The 21409-nt window shown below is 41.5% G+C and overlaps 1 protein-coding gene across 5 annotated transcripts in view; it reads right to left on the bottom strand.

Moving 5' to 3' along the window:
* kank1a (KN motif and ankyrin repeat domains 1a) overlaps nt 1–21409 on the bottom strand; it is a 247208-nt gene that overhangs the window by 79870 nt on the left and 145929 nt on the right. For 4 of the 5 annotated variants that reach the window (XM_060841121.1, XM_060841130.1, XM_060841139.1 and 1 more), the window contains exon 2: nt 5164–5277. The exons of the other annotated variant lie outside the window; for it this stretch is intronic. In XM_060841121.1, coding sequence (XP_060697104.1) covers nt 5164–5197 — 34 coding nt within the window. In that variant the 5' untranslated portion in view covers nt 5198–5277. The remainder of the gene's footprint in view (nt 1–5163; nt 5278–21409) is intronic. 5 annotated transcript variants of the gene reach the window in all.

Below are 21409 nucleotides of genomic sequence, written 5' to 3' on the forward strand. Positions count from 1 at the left end.
CGTTCCACTCGGAGGGACTAGGCCTCAAGGGCACAGCTTCAGAGTGAAAGGTTAGAACTCAGATAAGGAGGAATTTCTTCAGCTAAAAAGAGTGGTAAATCTGTGGAATGCATTGCCACAGAGGGCTGTGGAGGCTAAGTCATTGTCTTTAAGTCACTCAGAGAGGTTTGTGATTAATCAGGGTATCGAGGGTTATGGGGAGAAGGCAGGAGTTGAGAAAAATATCAGCCACGATTGAATGGCAGAGTAGCCTCAATGGTTCAGTAATAATCCTATATTTTACCATCTTAGTGTTTCCTTGATACCAAGGGCAGTCACTCCCATCTGGTTCCTCGAGTGCAGGAGGTGGGGGTGGGAGGGAAGGGGGGTGGGGGTTTGATGGTGGGGTGGTGTCTAGAAGGATCTCGTAGAAACCGATAAAATTCTAACACGATGAGGCATGATAATCTCAGGAAGGATAATCCCAACAATCAGAAAGTCCAGAAGCAGAACTGTGTCTCAGTCTGAGGGAAGGGCAGAGGGCTGAGATGAGCAGAAATACCTTCACCCAGACAGTGGGGAGTCTGTGGAATTCTCTGCCACAGAATGTAGTTGAGGCCAAACTATTGAATGTTTTCAAGAAGGAGCTAGATATAGCTCCTTAGATTAAAAAAGATCTAAGGATATGGGGAGAAAATGGCAACAGGTTGCAGAGTTTAGATGATCAGCCATGTTCATACTGAATGGCAGAACAGGTTGGAAATGTGTTGCTGGAAAAGCGCAGCAGGTCAGGCAGCATCCAAGGAGCAGGAGAATCGACGTTTCGGGCATGAGCCCTTCTTCAGGAATGAGGAGAGTGTGCCAAGCTTGATTCTCCTGCTCCTTGGATGCTGCCTGACCTGCTGCGCTTTTTCAGCAACACAGTTTCAGCTCGGATCTCCAGCATCTGCAGTTCTCATTTTCTCCTGGCAGAACAGGTTCAAAGGGCTGAATGGCCTACTCCTATTTTCTACATTCAGTACCCTACCATGACTGCATTGTGGTTCCTTGTAGTAAGGTTCAACATGGAGAAACACGGATTCATCAGCCAAGAGAGAGCCAAGGGTTGGTGATCCACAAGAGTGTTCCCTGCTCATTGTCCAGCTAATAGAACGAGGTTTCATGGGGCTCGGAGTGAATGTTGAGGACTCACAGAGCTACTTCATCCAGCTTGTATAATCCTATTGCACCATCCCTGGTGGGACTGTGCTGTCAGTGGATGGAACTAGGGATGGAACAGTGTTGTCTGGTACATTACCTGTAAGGTATGACTGTGTGAATATGAGTATGTCAGGTTGTTGCTTTCCAAGTCTGTGAGACTGTTCTCCAATTTCTGGCACAAGCCCTTTGACATTACCCAGGCAGACTTTACAGGGTTTACAATGTTGTCACTTCCAGTATCTGGGCTGAAGAATTCGGCTTCTCTGCTTTTGGACCTTTCTCCCAGCAGTTTTATACAGCAGAATGACTTGCTCAACAATTAAGAGTCAATCACAGCGGTGCTGCAGTTTCAGCCCTGCTTGATCTACACAAGGCCTTTGAGATTAGAGAAGTTCAAAGTGTATTTCTCGGAGGATGTGCATCCAATATCATGAGAATCACAACTTCAACTTGTACCCAATACTTATTTACTGATTGATTTCAGAGACTAAGCATTGCGGCTGGTTTCTGCACAGCATTCTAAGCTCAAATAAAAGGGACAAAGAATTGAAGGTAAGTAAATAAGAAACACTCCTCAGCTACAAATCCTTGACAACAATATTTTACAACAAAGGCTATAAAACTGCAGCTAACCATGGCTGTGGGGGAAAGTGAAAAAGAAAAGGTAGAATAGAATAGAACAACAATTTATTGCCATGTCTAGTTTTACAAAAAAAGTGAAAATTTTTAAAGGAGAATTAGAAAGAGAAAAAGTTAAAGAAAAAAAAATTTAAAAAGCTTAATTCTACTCAGTTAACGTAATCTTTACAATTGCATGATCCATATGTCTCCATTCATTAAGAAAAGAGTATTCAATGAAACAAAGTCTAAATGTTCATTTAGTTTGACACATGCAAACACTCACTCACTCACAGCCCAAGACCAACACTTGCTGTTGTACGTTACATCAGAACAAAAATGGCAAGGAATTGAGAATAAGAAGTTACACTGGCTGGCTACAAATCTTTAGGAGGAACAACAGTTTACAACTAAGGATATAAAATGGTAGCTGTGGGGGAAGGAATGTTATACTGTCATACACCACTTAGCACTTACATCTCAAAAGATGTAAGCCTTTCAGAAAATAAAAATGCAGATTGTTAAATTACGCATTAATCTGCACGTCTGGCTTTCTGTGTTCAGGTTAATGCTAAACTATTTACAATTCAAATCAGGCTGTTCTAGACAGAAACTATAATTTTGAAACATTGATTCTGTTATTTTAAGTTAACTATAAAGTTATCAATTTAATGCTTAATTGTTTTATCTGGCAATTTACAGTCAATTCTGTGCTAAGATTGACGTGGAGCTGTGAAAGATGATTTAAAGTAAATGACAATGAAGGAGAATTTTCATAGATGCAGACATGGGGTAGTCGAAAATGCATTATATCTCTTATCTTATCACCAAACTTTATCAAAAAAAAGGCAGCAGAAATTCAGATACTGATTGACACTTATTTCCCCAAATTATACATAAAAAGAACTTTGTAGGACTATCTTCTCCCTTTGTCCAGGCCACCAAGGACAAGGCATCAAAGTACCTCAACTATTTGTAACAGCATCAAATTAAGGAAATATACAAGATGGCATCAAACTTTACTCCACAGCTAAATTAGTCCAAGCTTTCCCTAGTCACTTTATTTATCCTACAGTGGGAAATTGAATGATTACAAGTTTGACAGCTTCCCTGTAATACCTAGATCCAAAATCAACTCTGGCCATTTCCTTAGTAGCCCTTAAGCTGACCTCAGTCTCTTTAAAGATCAATGATTCAAATGGAGGTCATCTCCCATTTTTAAGATGTAGTTCTGGTGTGGAGATCATGGCCCAAAGCTTCCACTTCCTGGATCTTGACTGGACATTATTTGAAAGATGCTGGTCATGACTCAGCTGAGGATAAGACAAACAGGCTCCATGGAGATTGCCTGGAAAGCCTGGTGGGCAATTTCCCCTTCTCTGCAGGACCATGTGAAAACGCCTTCCACTCAGAGGCAGAGTCACAGAAAGATCTTGGAATTTCCAATTAGTTGCCTGGATATTTATCTGCGAAATGCTGGACAGATTAAAATTATCGGAGGTAAAAATAAAATTATGTCTAGCATCTATGCAATTATACAACCGATGTTGAATCCCAACCCCAAATAACCTCACTGCCATCCTCCCCACTGCCCAACTCACTTTCCTCACTCAAATGCATTCACTCGTGCACTGAAACACTGTGCAATGTTCCAAAGCTTTACAGTGAATGAAGATCCTCATAGAATACAGCACCAAGTGCTATTGAAGAAGGGATGAAGCTTATCTTCCTTCTACCCACCATCCTTCATCCGTTTACTGCAACTCAAAAAGTTTACACTCTTTCTCTTGACTCTGATTCTCTCTCCACAGATGCCACCAGACCTGCTGAGATTCTACAGTAAGTTATGTTGAAATTGCAGAATTCCAGCATCCACATACTTCGCTTTCATTTGGGTTTGTCCTGTCTAGGGAGGTTCAGACACACCCAAGTAACATCCCATTCCTGGCTAAATGCCAGTGTTGTAATTCTACTGAACAACCTGACCAAGGAGTGGCTCGGTGTCAGTTAGTTCAGTTGGTTGGATGGCTGGTTTGCAATGCAGAGTGAGGACAATAGCCAGGGTTCAATTCCCACACTGGCTGAGATTACCATGAAGGACTCTTCTTCTCAACCTCTCCCTTGCCTGAGGCATGGTGGCCCTCAGATTAAACCACCACCAGCCGTCTCTCTCTCTAATGTGAGAGTAGCTCTAGGGTGACTTTCCCTACCTTTATCTTTTAGTTCTGGAGCACAAGACCACAATACTGTTGACAGAATGTTGTCAGGTCACATAATCTTTGTATCATTCAGTGCCTTCCAGCACTTCTTAATGTCACAAATTGACTAAAGTTGACACTGATGGCATTGGAGACCTCAGGAAGGGGCTAAGATGGACCATCCACTTGGCATTTTTGGCTGGAGATTATTGCAAATATTTTGGCCTTACCATTTGCACTGATGCGCTGAGCTGCTCCATCATTTAGGACAGGGGTATTTGTGTAGCTTCCCTTTCGGTAAGCTGAATACAGTGATTGGCATTAATTGTGTTGGTCTGAGAAAACACTATGGAGCTAACAGAAAACGTTCTATGACTGAGATCATAGCTACTAAGGTATAACTGGCAAAGAACTTTTGTTTAAAACAAATTTTGGCTGCAAAATCAAAGGCCTGTATAGCTGAAGCTAAGGACCTGGTAGTGAGCTACCGTCAGGTATGGTAATACTGGTGTGAAGATAAATTGAGACATCTTGAAAATGTTACAACATTGACCCCAATACCAGAAAAGAATGAATCAGCCGACTCTATGACATACAGTATAATGAAAACTAATTCTGCAATTATGTCAGAAATGTAAAAACTCCTAGTGCATCCAATGATGCACACAAGTGCCAGAACTTGCATAGTGGAGACTGAAAGAGTCATTTGGTTAAGCAGTGTTAAGAACAAAGTAGAGGCTGAGCAATTGTGATACTCGCTATCCAATAGGGAATTTTTCCATACTTCTCCAAGGTGCGATGTCTTTGAGTAAAATTGTAATGAAATTTGTCACTTGCAAATGCATTGAAGTTAGCATCAATTTTTCACCACTAATTACATGCTGTTACAAATGAAATATTGACACCTAATAAAGTACATTCATTTATACTGTAACATTCATTTCATTAAGTTTTATATTGATGAAATCATTTGAGTTTGTTATCGATTCATTATTTCATTACAGAAAAGCAAATCTAGTCATTTCAGCAGAAGAAGTGTTTTACATTGACAGCCTGCTCCATTTATTTGGAATTGAAATCCTATTGGATCTAAAAGTGATGTGTTATGGCTTTGATTTTGCCATGGAAAATGCCCACAGTATGATCTTACAATAATAAAGTCTATTACCTGGAACACTCCCATTAATCACAGTGTGAGCCATATCTGCATCTGTTTATTCATAAATCCACAAAGACATTAGTCATGCAACCACCATGCATCAAGTCCAGTCAGTCATGCAACCTGGAAAAGGAAAAAGAAAATATGTGTGTTAATTACATGATCACCAATATGGAGTTGGCACAATTTGTCTCCAGTGGCATAAATCAGCATCACTTTCACTGCATGGTGCATAACAATTGAGCTTAGAAATACAAAAGAATTGCACACGGTACTACAAAACCATCTGGATTCAATTCTAGACAATTTTCAAAGAAGTCTTTCCAGTAGCTTTTTGGATACAGGCATAATCTAATCAAATGAAAAATCTCAGGTAAGTTTGAGGCCCAGTCTGTTGGATGGTTTCAGCCAGAGTGTCAACTAACTGTAAACTGGCTTTAATGTCTGACCAGGGTCTTGGCTCCTCAGTGCCTATACTGCCAAACATTTATTGATCGAAAAAGATTTGTTCAGGATGCCTGTGGGATCCAAAGATGATGCGATTTTTCTAGTATTACAAGAGTGGCCATTTGGGGGTGTTTCAGATGGTCACCAGTGCCTGGATTTGGAAACCATACACAGAAGGAAATGGAAAAAAAGGGAAAAAAGATGGTAATGAAAAGAAAAACTAATTTTCTTTAAAATGTTGGAAAACCCATCCTATGATGTTCAGAAGGTGTGCTTTCATATTTAATTTGACAGTGTGCAAAAACTGGATTAACCAAATTTTTAATCCATTGGGAGACATATCAAATGGTGTTAAATTCATCGCTGGCTTTCCTGACTTCTAGAAAGACACATACAGAAACCACCAAAAAAAACGACTGATCAAATGGGGATGTGAAATTTCAGAAAGTATCTTACAATTTATTTTATCATCTTAGGTAAAGGATTTTGTTTTCTTACAGAGGGTGGTTCAGACGTGGAATAAACTTCCTCAGGAGGTGCTGGAAATGGGTACAATTACAATGTTTACAAGACATTTAGATAGGTACATGAATAGGAAAGGGTTTGGAGGGATATGGGCCTGGAGCAGGCAGCTGGGGCTGGTTTAGTTTGGGATTATATTCGGTATGGACTGGTTGGACTGTAGGGTCTGTTTCCATGCTGTATGACTCTAGGATTCTCTAAAAGAAGTTTTTATTTTGTTTGCTTATGTCTTGTACAAATAAACTGATGCTAATACTTCACAATAGCAAACATTTAAACGACTTAAGTAGTCATAGGCTATCCTGTTGACTCACATTCCACAGGCTCCACAAACAGAATTTATTCATAGACATGCTTCTCACAAATACCATATATACTGGTGTTGAAGTTCTCATGTAAACGTTAGCCCTACAATTTATAGTCTGAGAACATTTATTTTTCCATATACTTCAAGTAAACAATTACCCAAGTTTCTCAGGGATCAAACTGCATTGTGATTGCTAATTACTTTGATATAATTATCGTAATTCATAAATTTAAAGGCACATCTAGGATTTTCATTTCACTCAATTCTAGTGAGAACCTGTTAACCAGATGTTACATAATCTACTTTGGAGGAAAAAACCCAAGTACAAAGCCAGTTCAAGCTGAAAGAAAAAGAAATGTGACATAATGAGATAACTTGAATAAAGAAACTGGTCACACCACCCACAGACCAATCTGATCTATAAACTCGGAGGTACAAAGGAAAATGATATTATTGAGCTCAAGGCCAGTGCTAAGTGATGCATCGGATTCACCAAAGGCACAATTTAATCATCGATCAATGGCACAATCTTGTCGACCCTTTGCTTGGCCACAAAGAGTTTTGATCCTCATTACCACACAGCTTTTGTCACATTTCAATTAGAACAATAAAAGCTACCAACTTCCCCGTCCAATCGTGACTAGAAGAGATTCATTTCTAAAAGGTGGACTATCAAAGACAATCATTTATGGAAAAACTGCAGAACAGTACAGCACAGGAATCGACCCTTCAGCCCATCATGCCTGTGCTGTCCATGATGTTATTCTAAACTAGTCCCATCCGCCTGCACGTGGTCCGTATCCTTCTATTACCTGCCTACTCAACAGTCTGTCTTCATGTCCCTTATTATGGAGTTATGATGTTGAAGTCACCAGCAATATTGCCAATTACGAAGATAACCATATGGGTCCACATGGTGATGTTATGCAACCAACTTATTGGAACTAATTGCACAGGGATTCGGATAGTGAGCATTGTGACTTTGAATGCAAACTATTGCAGGTAATTTCTAATGGGTATTTGTATTGTGTTGAATGAAATGTACAAAGTTTGCAAGATTTTTGTTACAAAGTAAATTTTGAAGAATTAATATGAACAATTTCATGTTCTGCTTTGACGTTATGTCATTGCAGTGGTCCTTTTGAGCCCAAATTGAACATATTAATACTCAATAATATTACCCACTTAAAAATCAAGCACATAATTTTTGGGCTAGCAAGTTTCCCTCACAAATTTGACTTTTTAAACCAATGTCTGTATGGTAGCTTCTCTTGAAGCTGATTTCAGTTTTGACCTTTCAGACATGCATGACAACACAATGCTGGATGTTTTATTTTTATGGCCAGGTGCCTTTGCCAACACCGTTTCCTTGCCAACTCGGCCTGATATGTAAGATTTCATGATATTCCCAATACAGACCGATATTGATCTTTCCTTTTGTCAACGTGTGATTACAAACTGTTGAAATGCAATGTGCCTTTCATCTACTAGGAGACAGTGAAATCTTTACAAGTTGATTCCCCTCATAAATCTGGGACATCATGCAGATGGCCAGTTAGCTTAGCTGGTTGGATAGCTGGATTGCGATGCAAAGTGTGGGTTCAATTCCCACACCGGCTGAGGTTACCATGACTCTCCTGCTCAACTTCTTGGCTCACCTGAGACACGGTTACCCTCTGGTTAAACCGTCTCTGTCGAAATAAGAGAGCAGCCCTTAATAAGAGGGCGGGGCTGGTGGTAGAGCTTTGTTAAATCGGTCTGGAGACCTGCAACCAGCCATGTACCTCAGGGACTGATTCTAGGTACACGGATTTTCATCATGAATATCAACAATGAGAATATAGGAGGTAAGGGTCAATTAGCTAACTGTGAAGGTGATCTCGGAGATTGTGAGATCTTGAACAGAAGGGCCAGTGGGCCAAGAAGTGACAGGTGGAGTTTAAATTTAGATAAATATATGATGCTGCATTTTGCTAAGGGAAACTAGGAAAAGACTTACACCGCTGATTTCAGTGTTGTGTACATCTAAAGAGTATGGCGACTTTATCTTTAGGGGCTGTACTGTCCAACATTCTCTGACACTAAGACAGAAATTGCTGGATAAACTCAGGTAGATCTCAGTATCCGTGTGGAGGAAACAGAGTTAACGATTCAAATCTGGTGACTAGACACTTGAAGGGTCACGGAACTCAAAACTTATCCTGTTTTCTCCCCACAGATGTTACCAGACCTGCTGAGTATCTCCAACAATTTCTGTTTTTGTTTCAGATTTCCAGCGTCCCCAATTCTTCTGCTTTATTTCAGTTGCTGATTTTCTCTTGAGTGTTTCAGGACAAAGATTTTGATCAATCCTCAAAGCTGGCGATTTTGTATTTTACAACTTGGTCTTCCAATAACAGCCTAGCCAGGCTTTCTGCAGTTGGTGTGTTTATCCTGAGACATCTTCCTACAAAGTTGCAAACTTCCTCTCACTGCTCTAGTTCTCGTCTAACACAGACATAAAGAATCAAAGTCATAACCCATGCAGCATCCTTGTGTATCATAAATTAACCTACAGCAAGCTTCAGCAGAGTACACACAAAATTTTGTTTTGCTTGTTAGACGATATAATCTCCCACTCCAATCTAAACAAAGGTAGAGCAGCCAAGGAATACAGACTTTTTGGTTTCTATTCCTTCTTTGGGCAGGCACTTAGTGTCCAGTTTGCACTTCCCCACGATGGCATGACTGAACAAGAAACTGTGACGCAGTAAGGGTCATGGTTTTGGGTGCTTCCAGCCCAGTGCTGTTTCTGTGCAAAACAGTGTGTTTTCTTCCATCTTGTCATAAGCAGGGAAGGAGGGAGGTGGTGGGGAGGAAAGAGAGAGAGCGAAAGCAATTGCCCAATGACACTTTGATCTACGTTGCAGTAAGTACTACATTCATGAAAAGGTGCAGAAAATAATCAAGAAGCTGGCTGAAGTATAAGGACAGATTATAGTGGTGCTGGAAAAGCACAGCAGGTCAGGAAGCACCCGAGATGCAGGAAAATTGACAATTCAGGCAGGAGCCCTTCATCAGGATCACTCTAATCTTGACTCTGATCTCCAGCATCTGCAGTCCTCACTGTTGCCTGGAGTATAAGGTCACAGATCTTATACTGCAGTCATACAAAACCCTGGTATGATGCCTCTTCGAGTACTGACACCACACCTTAGGGAGGATACATTGATCTTGGAGGAGTACTAAGTAGATTTACAAGAACAAGAGTAAATTACTGCAGATGCTGGAAACTGTGCTGAAAACAGAAGATGGTGGAAATCACAACAGGTCAGGCAGCATCTTTTGGGAGAGACCAAGCTAACGTTTTAAATTGAGAGGAAGAATCATCTAGACTCAACGTTAGCTTGCTCACTCTCCACAGATGCTGCCGCAGCCCCTGTGATTTCCATTATCGGTTTTCAGATTTACTAGACTTCAGGGCTTAAGTCATGAAGAGAAATCATACAAATTAAAATTCTCTAGAATTTACAAGGTTAGGAGGTGATTTGACTGATGTTTGAGATATTAAAGGGAAAAGACAAGATAGATAAAGATAAACTACATCCACTAGTTGGGGATTCTGGAGCAAGGGGCATGGTCTGAGAATGAGGGACAGACCATTCAGGAGAGATGTTAGAAAGCACCTTTCCACACAAAGGCTGGGAGCGCTTTGGACCTCTCCCTCTCACACAGCAGCGGATGCTGGATCAGGTGATAATTTGAAATCAGAGATGGATTTTTTCTTCAGTAATGGTATTAAAGGCATATGGTCTAAAGGCAGGTATATGGAGTTAGGCCACAGATCAGCCACAATCTCTGATTGGTGGAACAGGTTTGGAGGGGCTAAATGGTCTACCCCTGTTCCTATGTTCTATTTCGGTTTTGATCCTTTTGTAGAAATCCACTTGGACTTTTCCATCAGCGTATTCTGAACTGACCTTTGTTCCAAACACAAACTGATTAGCAATTCAGTATAGCCCGGAGGAGGGCCACTCAATCAATTTCAAAATAAACAGAGTACACCTTGGATCTAATTTCCATTGAAACATAATTTACGATTTACCCACCTTCCATATACAGAACGGGAATTCACTAAGTAGAAGGAAAAGTCATACAGTCCCTTACAGAGTGCTGGCTGCCTTTGAGATAATATCCTGACACTTATCTCAATTGGGTTTTCAAGCAAATACCTCTTCCAATTAGTTAAAATGGAGATGGATTTGATGCCAGGTGCATGTAATGGGTCACTATGAAACACCTGCCAACAGATGCCATATCATTTAAACAAGAACAAATTTCTTAAGTTTGAGCTATAGGGAGAGGCTGCATCGGCTGGGGCTGTTTTCCCTGGAGCATCAAAGGCTGAGGGGTAACCTTATAGAGGTTTATTAAATCATGAGGGACATGGATAGGGTAAATAGACAAGGTCTTTTCCCTGGTTTGGAGGAGTCCAAACCTAGAGGGCATAGGTATAAGGTGAGAGGGGAAAGATTTACAAAGCACTGGAGGGGTGACTTTTTCCGTGCAGTGTGTATGGAATGAGCTGTCAGAGGAAGTGGTGGAGGCTGGTACAATTACAGCATTTAAAAAATATATCTGGATAGGTATATGAATAGGGAGGGTTTAGAGGGATATGGACCAAATGCTGGCAAATGGGACTGGGTCAGATTGGGATATCTGGTCAGCATGGACAAGTTGCGCCGAAGGGTCTGTTTCTGTGCTGTATAACTCTATGACTTGAAATGGAGTTTTTCTTATTTTAAGCACCACAATGCAAACACTAAGTGCACAATACTGTATTGGTAATTCAAAGACAAAGATCTCCAAGACAAGCTTCTTTCAACCTTACAGCTCAGCTGGTGGTCAGGCACACACAACCCATTTCCAACCACCAATTTCAGAAGGCAAACCTGTAGCCTCTCTCAAATCTGCAGCAAAAGTAATGCAAATGAAGTATTGCGATTGCTTTGTCAGCAGGTTCACAGTAATCCAAAGGTCAGAAAATTCAATCGTATTTTTGCAATATGTCAAAATAAAATCAGCTTTTGACTCATCAGCAGGAACCAGATCAGGTTTCAGTCAAACAAGTGAATATAATATGTCAATATGAACAAACAGATAACTTTGATCAGATTCCAGCTTCTGGAAAGGCATGTGACATTGAATATGCTTCATGGTTCAAATGGGGGGGGGGTGAGGGGAATGAGAACAGAGGTGTAAGTTTTGTGTGCAGCAGAAACTAACTTATACTGAGCTAATTCCTAAAACTGAGGACAATAAATAGATACTTGACGGATAAAGGACAGAACATGCATTATGGTAAACTTTGAAAACGTATTCTGGAGTAGTGGTGCTGGAAGAGCATAGCAGTTCAGGCAGCAATTGAAAATGTATTGCCTGTTTATGGCAATGTTATCAGAACGTTATATACCTACATCAGCTTAAATAAAGCAACCACACACATTGGTTTTCTTTGTTGTCAACAATTACCAATATCACTAACAAATTTAACATACTGAAATTTCCTGGGATACTTCACAGGAGTATTAGGAAACAAAATGAGAGAGAGATTAGGAGGGACGAGTAAAAGCTTGCTCAAAGAGATAGGTTTTCAAAAGGAGTGTCTTAAAAAGGAAAATCAAGTTAGGAAGACACAGAGCTGTCAGAGGGAAATTCTGGGGTTGGGGGCTGAAAGCACATCTCCCAATTGTGGAAATATTATACATGAGAATACACAATGTCACAACTAGGGGCCACAGACATCTCCAAGAACTGTGGAACTGGAGGACTTTACAGAGGCAGGGAGTTGGAAAAGATGGAGGAGAATTTTCAAATGAACATAGTTAGGTGGGTGGGAAGGGGAGGGGAATGCAATGGAATTCAGCAAGCATAAAGGAGTGGGAGATAGTAATAAAGGGAAGGTGATGGCCTTGTGGTATTATTGCGAGATTGTTAACAGAGACAGTTAGGTAATGCTCTCGGGACCCATGTTCAAATCCCACCATGGCAGGTGGTGGAATCTAAATTCAATTTTAAAAAATACTGGAAATAAGAGTCTAATGAAGACCATGAATCCATCGCCAATGGTTGGAGAAACCCATTTGGTTCACTAATGTCCTTTAGGGAAGGAAACTGCCATCCTTACCTGATCTGGATTACACACCACTCCAGACCTACAGCAATGTGTTTGACTCTTAACTGATCTCTGGGTATTAGGGACAATAAATGCTGGTATGATAAGTGATGACCTCACCCTGTGAGTGAATTGAGGATGTGATGTGAGGTAAGATGTGGACACCTATGGTTCTGGTGTCTTCAGGCCTATGAAGAAGGTAGAAGGCCAACACAACGTATTGGAGTGGTCTAGGCATAACAAAGGCATGGTGTTCGGCAAATGAGCAGAGAAAGGGATGATGTCCTGTGATATTACAGTGACACAACTATGTGATCTTCATTAACAGAAGAATAGAAGCTTATCCAGAATCCACTGTGTCACCCAAGGTTGCAAATAGACTGGTTTAATTTCAGCCTGTTCCCAGGGAGACCGACGGAATCAGGAATTCAGGACAGTTGTTAAAATGAGATAATCTGCTCGCTCATTTACCTGCTATTTTCAGGGCCTGCCTACAAACTGCACAATGAAATACATTGACTCAGGAATCTTGAAACAAAGGAAAATGTGTGGTATCAACGAAAGTTCATTCTTCATTCTAACAAGACAATCATGATGGGCTGGCCAAATTCCAATGACCATCCACCAGAAACTCAATTGGACCAGCCATGTGTGTATTCTGGTTGTCAAAGTGGATCATAGACTGGGAATTACACACAGTCTTCCTCGAGCTCCCTATTTGGATTCTCCCTCCATCTGCCTGGATGAATGCAGCTTCAATAACACTCAAGCTTAACATCCTCCAAGACAAAGCAGCCTGACTGGTACCACATTCACTCCCCCTCCATCCTGTACTTACTGCTGCCATAGGGCACCATCGATATGAAGTCTGCTGTATCTCATTGAGACTCCTCTGACACAACCATCAGACCCAACCTTCCACCAACTAATAAGAAAGATCAGCAGATACATAGGAACACCCCACTTGTACATTCCCCACCAAACCACATACCACACTGAACTTCAACCATAATCCCAATTCCTACACTAGCAATGGGTCAAAATCCTGGAACTACTACAGTAACGGTTTGGAGTTCACCTACAGCACAGACTAGAGGAGACCCCAGTCATCACTCTGGAGAATGGGCGACAAATATGGAACAATAACTCTGACCTACAGAGTGACACCATCCATCTCTCTCTCTCACACACACACACACACACACACACACACACACACACACACACACACACACACACACAATTATCTCATAAATTTAACCAAAATACAATGTACAAATTGGCAGAGAGACTAAACTGGTATTCAAGAAATACACAGCTTTCTTTCCCCCTTGGTCCATTCTCTTGTCTGGACTTTCCACGGAGGACTCTCCAGCCCTTTACGGTGATCTAGCTGGGAAGATGACAGTGAACAGCACCAATATGGAGCTTGGAAGGGAGAGGACCTGATCTGTTACTTGTGTACATGCACTGCATAGAGATCATGAAATCTGCCAGCTTTCCAACTCATTTGCACTGACATTATTGGTCTAAATGACAGCAGGGACTAATCAGCTAGATACTGGGTGGTCCATCCTGCCTACGTGTTTTGGACAGGGAAGGTTTATGAAACGTGCAAGAAGGTGGCTGACCTACCCTCAAACTCCCCCACCCCACCCGCAATGTTGGTAGTTGGTGCACCATATGCAAATTAATTATTCAGGCTCAATTGAACATGCACCACACGTTGTGCTGACCATATCAGGTTGTGATCTGTCTCCAGTTGTTCCGGCAGTACCCACCCAGAGCTCCAACATTGCTGGGTCTCTTGGAGATGCTGAGCCATCAAACTGACCAGCACCTCCTGAGGACAGGACACCTCCCCAGGGAGTCACAGTAGTCCAACCAGGAGGTCAATTACCAGGTGTCTGGCCGATAACGTTTCCACCTTGGGTGGCAGCACAGGGGAATAGACAGATGATTAGATAAATGGACAGAGAAACATTTGGATGGACGATGGGATGGCGGGATATACATCATTCTGCTATAACAGGTGTTTCATTAGCGTGAATTGGCTATGACACGATTGACGAATTGTAGATGTTTTTTTAGATAATGTGAATGTCCCACTGAATGGGTAGAGTGATGTTTTTGTTAGCGATCTCCAACAGCACAAGGTTGAAGAACAACACAACTACCACATGATAGCAGAATAACCTATGTAGATCTGTCTACTAACCCCCAATTCCCATAATTTCCAGCCCTACACCTACATAGCACTTCACTGGACATGAACTGCTTCAGGAGGTTAAGATTGTGAAAGGTGCTACATGAATGTAAATTCTCTTTCAATAACTATAGTGTTGTTTTGCCTGAAATTAACAAGACTAGAAGCACATGAGGTAATGCTCGGTTGTTTCCATAACAGTTTGTGAATTGTTTATTTAAAAGTACACCCCAACCCTTGCAGAAATACTCACCCTGAAACCTGTATGTTAATACTATCAGCATACAGCATTTACTAAATAGGATGGTTGGTCAGCTCGAAGGCAGCTTATAAGGCTTAGAAATTTAATTGAGTCAGACCATTGACTGGGAAAGGGGGACAGTTTTTTTTTGGGGGGGCGGTGGGGGGAGTCATTGTAACTTTTAAGAATATAAGTGGCGAGTTAGAAAGGCTTGCCAATCTTTCCAAATGATAGACGTTGCCAACAGTAAAGAAACTCCTCACTGACACACAATTGGGAACCAGAAAAATATATTTTGAACTGCAAGAATGTTTTATGGGGACCAAAAAATATTTGAACTGCCATCTCAAACATGACAGAAGTTGGTACTGCAGATGCTGGAGATTAGAGTCAAATTTAGAGCGATGCTGGAGAAGCACAGCAGGTCAGGCAGCATCCGAGGAGCGGGAAAAATCATCATTTCAGGCAAAAGTCCTTCATCAGGAATGAGGCTGGGAGCCTCAGGGGATGGAGAGATAAATGGGAGTGAGATGGGCCTGGGGAGAAGGGAGCTGAAAGTGGAATAGGTGAATGGAGGTGGGGAGGAAGGTGGAGCGGATAGGTGGGAAGGAAGATTGACAGCTGGGACAGATCATAAGGAAGGTGCTGAGCTGGACGGTTGGAAGTGGGGTAAGGTGGGGGGAGGGGAAAATGAGGAAACTGGTGAAATCCACATTAATGCCCTGGGATTGAAGGGTCCCAAGGTGGAAGGTAAAGCGTTCTTCCTCCAGGCATTGGGTGGTGAGGGAGCGGCGATGGAGGCAGCCCAGGACCTACATGTCCTCGTCTGACTGAGAGGGGAAGTTGAAGTGTTCAGCCACGGGGCAGTGGGGTTGATTGGTGCGGGTGTCCTGGTGATGTTCCCTAAACCGCTCTGCGGGAAGGCGTCCTGTCTCCCCAACATAGAGGAGACCGCATCGGGAGCAACGGATACAATAAATGACATGTGGAAGTGCAAGTGAAACTTTGATGGATGTGGAAGGCTCCTTTGGGGCCTTGGACAGAGTTGAGGGGGGAGGTGTGGGCGCAGGTTTGGCAATTCTTATGGTGGCAGTGGAAGGTGCCAGGACAGGAGGGTGGGTTGTTAGGGGGTGTGGACCTGACCAAGTAGTTGTGGAGAGAATGGTCTTTGCGGAAAGTAGATAGGGTTGGGGAGGGAAATATATCTGTAATGGTGGAGTCAGTTTGTAGGTGGCAGAAATGTTGGCGGATGATGCAATTTATGCAAAGGTTGGTAGGGTGGAAGGTGAGGACTGGGAGGGGGTTCTGTCCTTGTTGCGGTTGGAGGGATGGGGTTTGGGGGCAGAGGTGCAGGACATAGATGAGATGCACTGGAGGGCACCTTCAACCATGTGGGAGGGGAAATTGCGGTCTTTAAAAAGGAGGCTGCCATCTGGTGTGTTCTGTGGTGGAACTGGTCCTCCTGGGAGCAGATGAGACGAAGGAATTGGGAATACAGGATAGCATTCTTGCAGGAGGTAGGGTGGGAGGAGATATCATCCAGGTAGTTGTGGGAGTCGATGGATTTGTAGAAACAACAAACCCATCCACTCCCACATCTACCTGGATTACAGCTTACAATTGCACATGTTACTTGGAGGCTGGCTGTCCCATCAAATTGATTCAACTGACCTTTTACAATTATTGGGTGGAAACATTACTATTGACAGGATGGGAGGCTCCTGGGCTCAATTCCAAGCTTCTAGCACAAAAGTAAACACACCCCAAAAACCTCAAATTTTTTTTTCATTTAACACGGCACACCCTATGATCAACAGGATCCAAAGTACAGAGTCAAGAAATACAGGAATGTGCTTTCCCGCCTGTACAACTTCAAAACTCAAACATTTTTAAACTGTTAGCTGTTTCACATTCCATGCTGAGCAGCCTGATCTCATAGTCTTACTCCAAAAATATACTGAATTTTAACTTATGTTCCATATTGGTTCACAATTTAAGTGAATGCCTACTCCTGCTTTTAGTCTCAATTACATTGCAATACAAGACAGATTCTTAATACTTTGGAAAAAAAAACACATTTAACAGTCCCTTTCACAAACTCAATCTACCATTGGACAATAGCCAGTAAGTATGTAATGACTCATCAATTTGTATACAAAGGTCACAAAAATCGCAAGAAGATTAATAATTGCCAAAATGCCTTAATGATGGGCGGTTGAGAGATAACTATTGGCCTCAACAACAGGAGAGTTCGCCTGCTGGTCTTCAAATGTGGTCTTAGGTCAATTATGTCAGAAATGACAGAAAAGGGGATCAACTTAATATCTGCTCCAAAATGACAGCATTTCTAATAATGCAACACTGGCTTTGGGCTGCATTTGAGTCAAAGGTCAATCTATGTTTGGGTCTTTAATTTGAAGGCAAGACTCAACACGCTTACAACCAGGTGAGGACTGATGCAATGTTCTTGCTGTTTTGCCCCAGTCATCATTGTTTGTGGCACAGGATATAGAAGGTTTTTATGCAGATAGATAGGCAAGAGGAGCGAGGGTTACGGGGGAAAGCAGGAGAATGGGGTGGAGAAACACAACAGCCATGGTCGAAGGGAGAGTGGACCCAATGGGCTTAATGGCCCAATTCTGCTCCTAGGTCTTAAGGTCTTAGTGACAGTTCAGTACGCACTTGATTGTGGATAGTTTGTAGGAGGCAAGCCAGGTGGATTCTTTGAGCTAAACGAATACTGTGGTAAAGTGCTTTATCGTCAAATCGCAACAGTACAGAAAAAGGTATACCTACAACCCAGGCTTAGGTATTATCGAACTAATTTCTTAATGGTGTGATTTTAGAAGCTACCTTCAAACATGAAACATATCATTCCCATGAAAAGTTAAAAAAACATGCTAATCTCATACACGATGATAAGACAATGTTATTACTTAGATGCAGAATAATGATTACTGAAGAAAACAAAATAACAAAACAAAGGCAACATGACCTCGGCTATTACGTGTGTATCCTCATTTAAAACCCTTGCTTTCTTCAGTAACAGCAGACAATTAAACTCATCTTCTGTACCACTATCACTGAGAACAGGTCAGCCTCTTCCAGAAATCCAGCTAGATGCCGCTGAGATTTTTAATGCAATTTGAAATTAAGTGATAACTGTATACTGTGCTTTTTCAGAATGATTGCTCTAACAATGGTTTAGATCTGCAAATTTAATAGACACCTCAGTTCATAGAGTTGTAATAAAACTTTAGAAGTTATGGTCAGAAAAATCTCGACATGGATAGGAGGAACGAGAAGAAAGAAAGCAAGTATATTTAGAAGCACAGATGCTGCAAGTGGATTGTAGGTATATTGTTCCCCATCTGTTGAGTCATAAAATAAGCAACTACAGCAGGTGAATGAGGCACGTGCCTTTCTGGGGGGGAGGAACCGGGTTATATCTTGTTTAGATTATCACGAAAGGCAGAAACAGGTTAGTCCCACATAAGATAAGGAGGAAAGGGACTCAAAAAGGTCAACAGAGAAAAGTTATTTTAAAAATAATTTCAAGTTTTCCAAAGCAAATCATTTCATAATGATTGAAAATACCACAAAACTTCTCAACACTGAAGTTGTTTGCAAGCACCTGGGCACCTGTGTGTGCTTTTTTTAAAAAAATGTCTGCAGAAAATAGATTTTGTACTATCAAAACTGGTCTTCCCAGTCTAAAAAAATTCATCATTGGAAACATTGTGCTGTTGAACATGGGTATTTCTCCCCAGTTATAACAAGACGTGGGACTATGAGGTCTGATTGCCACTTCATTGAAAGCACACCCACATTTTGTTGCACATCCATTAATTCAAGCCTCGTACAGTGTCAATCAATGATGTTTCAGTTTTCACAAAAAACAAACTACACAGCAGAATGAGATCTGAAAACATTGATACAAGAAGCTCTCCTATAACACCGTTGTTGCATTCCAGCGAAATGTCACGTTATAGAAAATTGCTTAACAATGGGGCATATGGGAAAGTGGGGTTAGGGCAGACTGGCAAAAACAAATCACTGACGAACGCTCAAAAATTAAACGCAAAAGATAGCGTACCCTGAAAATTTAAATCAGTTATTAATGAAATAAAAGTAAATTTAACACATTACATTGAAAAATACTGTTAATGCAGGGACAAAGAGTTATCACCACCACCATCATCATCAGGTACAGTTGCGATTGCAGAAGTGGATGGCTGTGGTTGGTTGTCTTCTGACTGTTTCTTGTAGGTTAGTTTAGATTTTGTGATATGCAGGTTCAAGAACAAATTAGAAAGGCACATATTATGTGTAAGAGTAATGCAGCCCTGCAGGAACTATACAGGGCTTATACAAGAATCATACTAGAATATTCTTGTCTCAGAGGGAAAGCAATGAATGTTCATTAGTTTAATGTTTGAGATGAAGCTGTTCAATGTATATACTGCACCTCTCACATGCTCTTACAGCAGCTGAGGTCAGCACATGCACAGAACAAAGTGTGTGAAATGTTCGCTGCTGGTATCACGCTATTGCGAACAGAGTAAGCACTCTTGAAAATGCTGTTCCCTAATTCTTCAGCGATGTGACAGCCAAATCACGCTGCCAAACCATGCTTTATACAAGAACTACCTGTACCGGAAAACTGATGCAACAACTATAAACCATACACCTTGGTGTTGGTCCTTGAGTATGAACCTTTATATAGGACTGCTTCAAATCTGAACTTTATAGTTTATATAAAAATTATCCACTCAAAAGCTTCACAAAGCAGTTTGGTTAGTCAAGTTAGATCATGTGGAATCCAGGGACAGCTAGCCAATTGGATATAAAAACTGGCTTGTCGGTAGGAGAGAGGGGGATGGTGGAGGGTTGTTTTTTGGACGGGAGGCCTGGGAACAGTTTTATTCCACAAGGGTCAGTGATGGGACCCCCGCTGTTCACCATTTATATAAACATTTGAATGAAAATATAGGAGGCATAGTCAGCAAGTTTCTGGATAACACCAAAATTGGTGGCATAATGGACAGTGAAGAAGATTACCTGAGAATACAACGGGATGTTGGTCAACTGGGCCAGGGAGCCAAAGACTGGCAGATGGAGTTTAATTCAGATAAACGCAACTGTTGCAGTTTGGTAAGACAAGCCAGTGCAGGACTTACACAGTTAATGGTACTGTCAAACAGAGAGACCTAAGGGTGCAGGTACACAGTTCCTTGTGGGTGGCATAACAGGTAGACAGGTTGGTGAAGACAACATTTGCATGTTTACCTTCATCAGTTAGAGCACTGAGTATAGATGTCCGTTTGTTACATTACGGCGATACAAGACATTGGTAAGGCAACATTTGGAGTATGGCGTACAAGTCTGGTCAGGCTGCTAAAGGCAGGATGTTACAAATGGGTGAACAAATGAATGATTTTATTGTCATGTACATTTTATAGCAAAAATACAAAATACAGTCAAAAGCTTTCATTTGTTGCCATGATTCGGCACTGGAAAGGTCACAAAAACCATTTATTAGGATGTTACTGAGTCTGGAAGGTTTTAGTTCAAATGGAGAGACTGGATAGGCTGGGCACTTCTCCCTGGAGCGTTGGGAGGCTGAGGGGTTTATGAAATCATGAGGGGCATGGATAGCATAACAAGGTCTTTTCCCCAGGTTAGGTGAATCCAAAACTAGAGGGCATTGGTTTAAGATGAGGGGAAAAGGTTTTTGAAAAGGGGCCCAAGGGGAAACCTTTTAACACAGAGGATAGCATGTATGGAAAGAGATGCCAGAGGAAGTGGAAGTGGTTGAGGCAGGTACATAGTACAGGCCTTTCAGCCCTCGATGTTGCACCACCCTGTGAAACCAATCTGAAGCCCGTCTAATGTACACTATTCCAATCACGTCCATATGCCTATCCAATGACAACATTGAAAAGCCATCTGGATGGGTACATGAAGAGGAAAGATTTAGATGGATATGAGTCAAACACAGGCAAATGGAAACCTGGTTGGAGAGGATGAGTTGGGCTGAAGGGTCTGATCCCATGATATAGGACTCTGACTCTTCATAGGTTAAAATCAGTGTTTAGACTAATCATGGGAAGAGGCTTTGGGATAATCCCTCCATCCAAGGAAATACCGTTTATTTTTGGTATCTATTCTTCAATTGTTTAAAGAGTTGTTCAATGATCTAAATCAAGGCCACTATATCTTCAACATTATATTCTCCCCTCCCTAATATCATCCCTGTCTAGTGTCACTCAACAATATAAGCCTGGTTGCCTTACTTGCTCATGTCTGTCCATGATGATGTATCCATGGCACTTTTTACTCAAACTGAAGAATTCTTTCAGAAAGTACAATTTCCAG

Source organism: Hemiscyllium ocellatum, chromosome 2, assembly GCF_020745735.1.
Source record: "Hemiscyllium ocellatum isolate sHemOce1 chromosome 2, sHemOce1.pat.X.cur, whole genome shotgun sequence".
Taxonomy (NCBI): Eukaryota; Metazoa; Chordata; class Chondrichthyes; order Orectolobiformes; family Hemiscylliidae; genus Hemiscyllium; species Hemiscyllium ocellatum.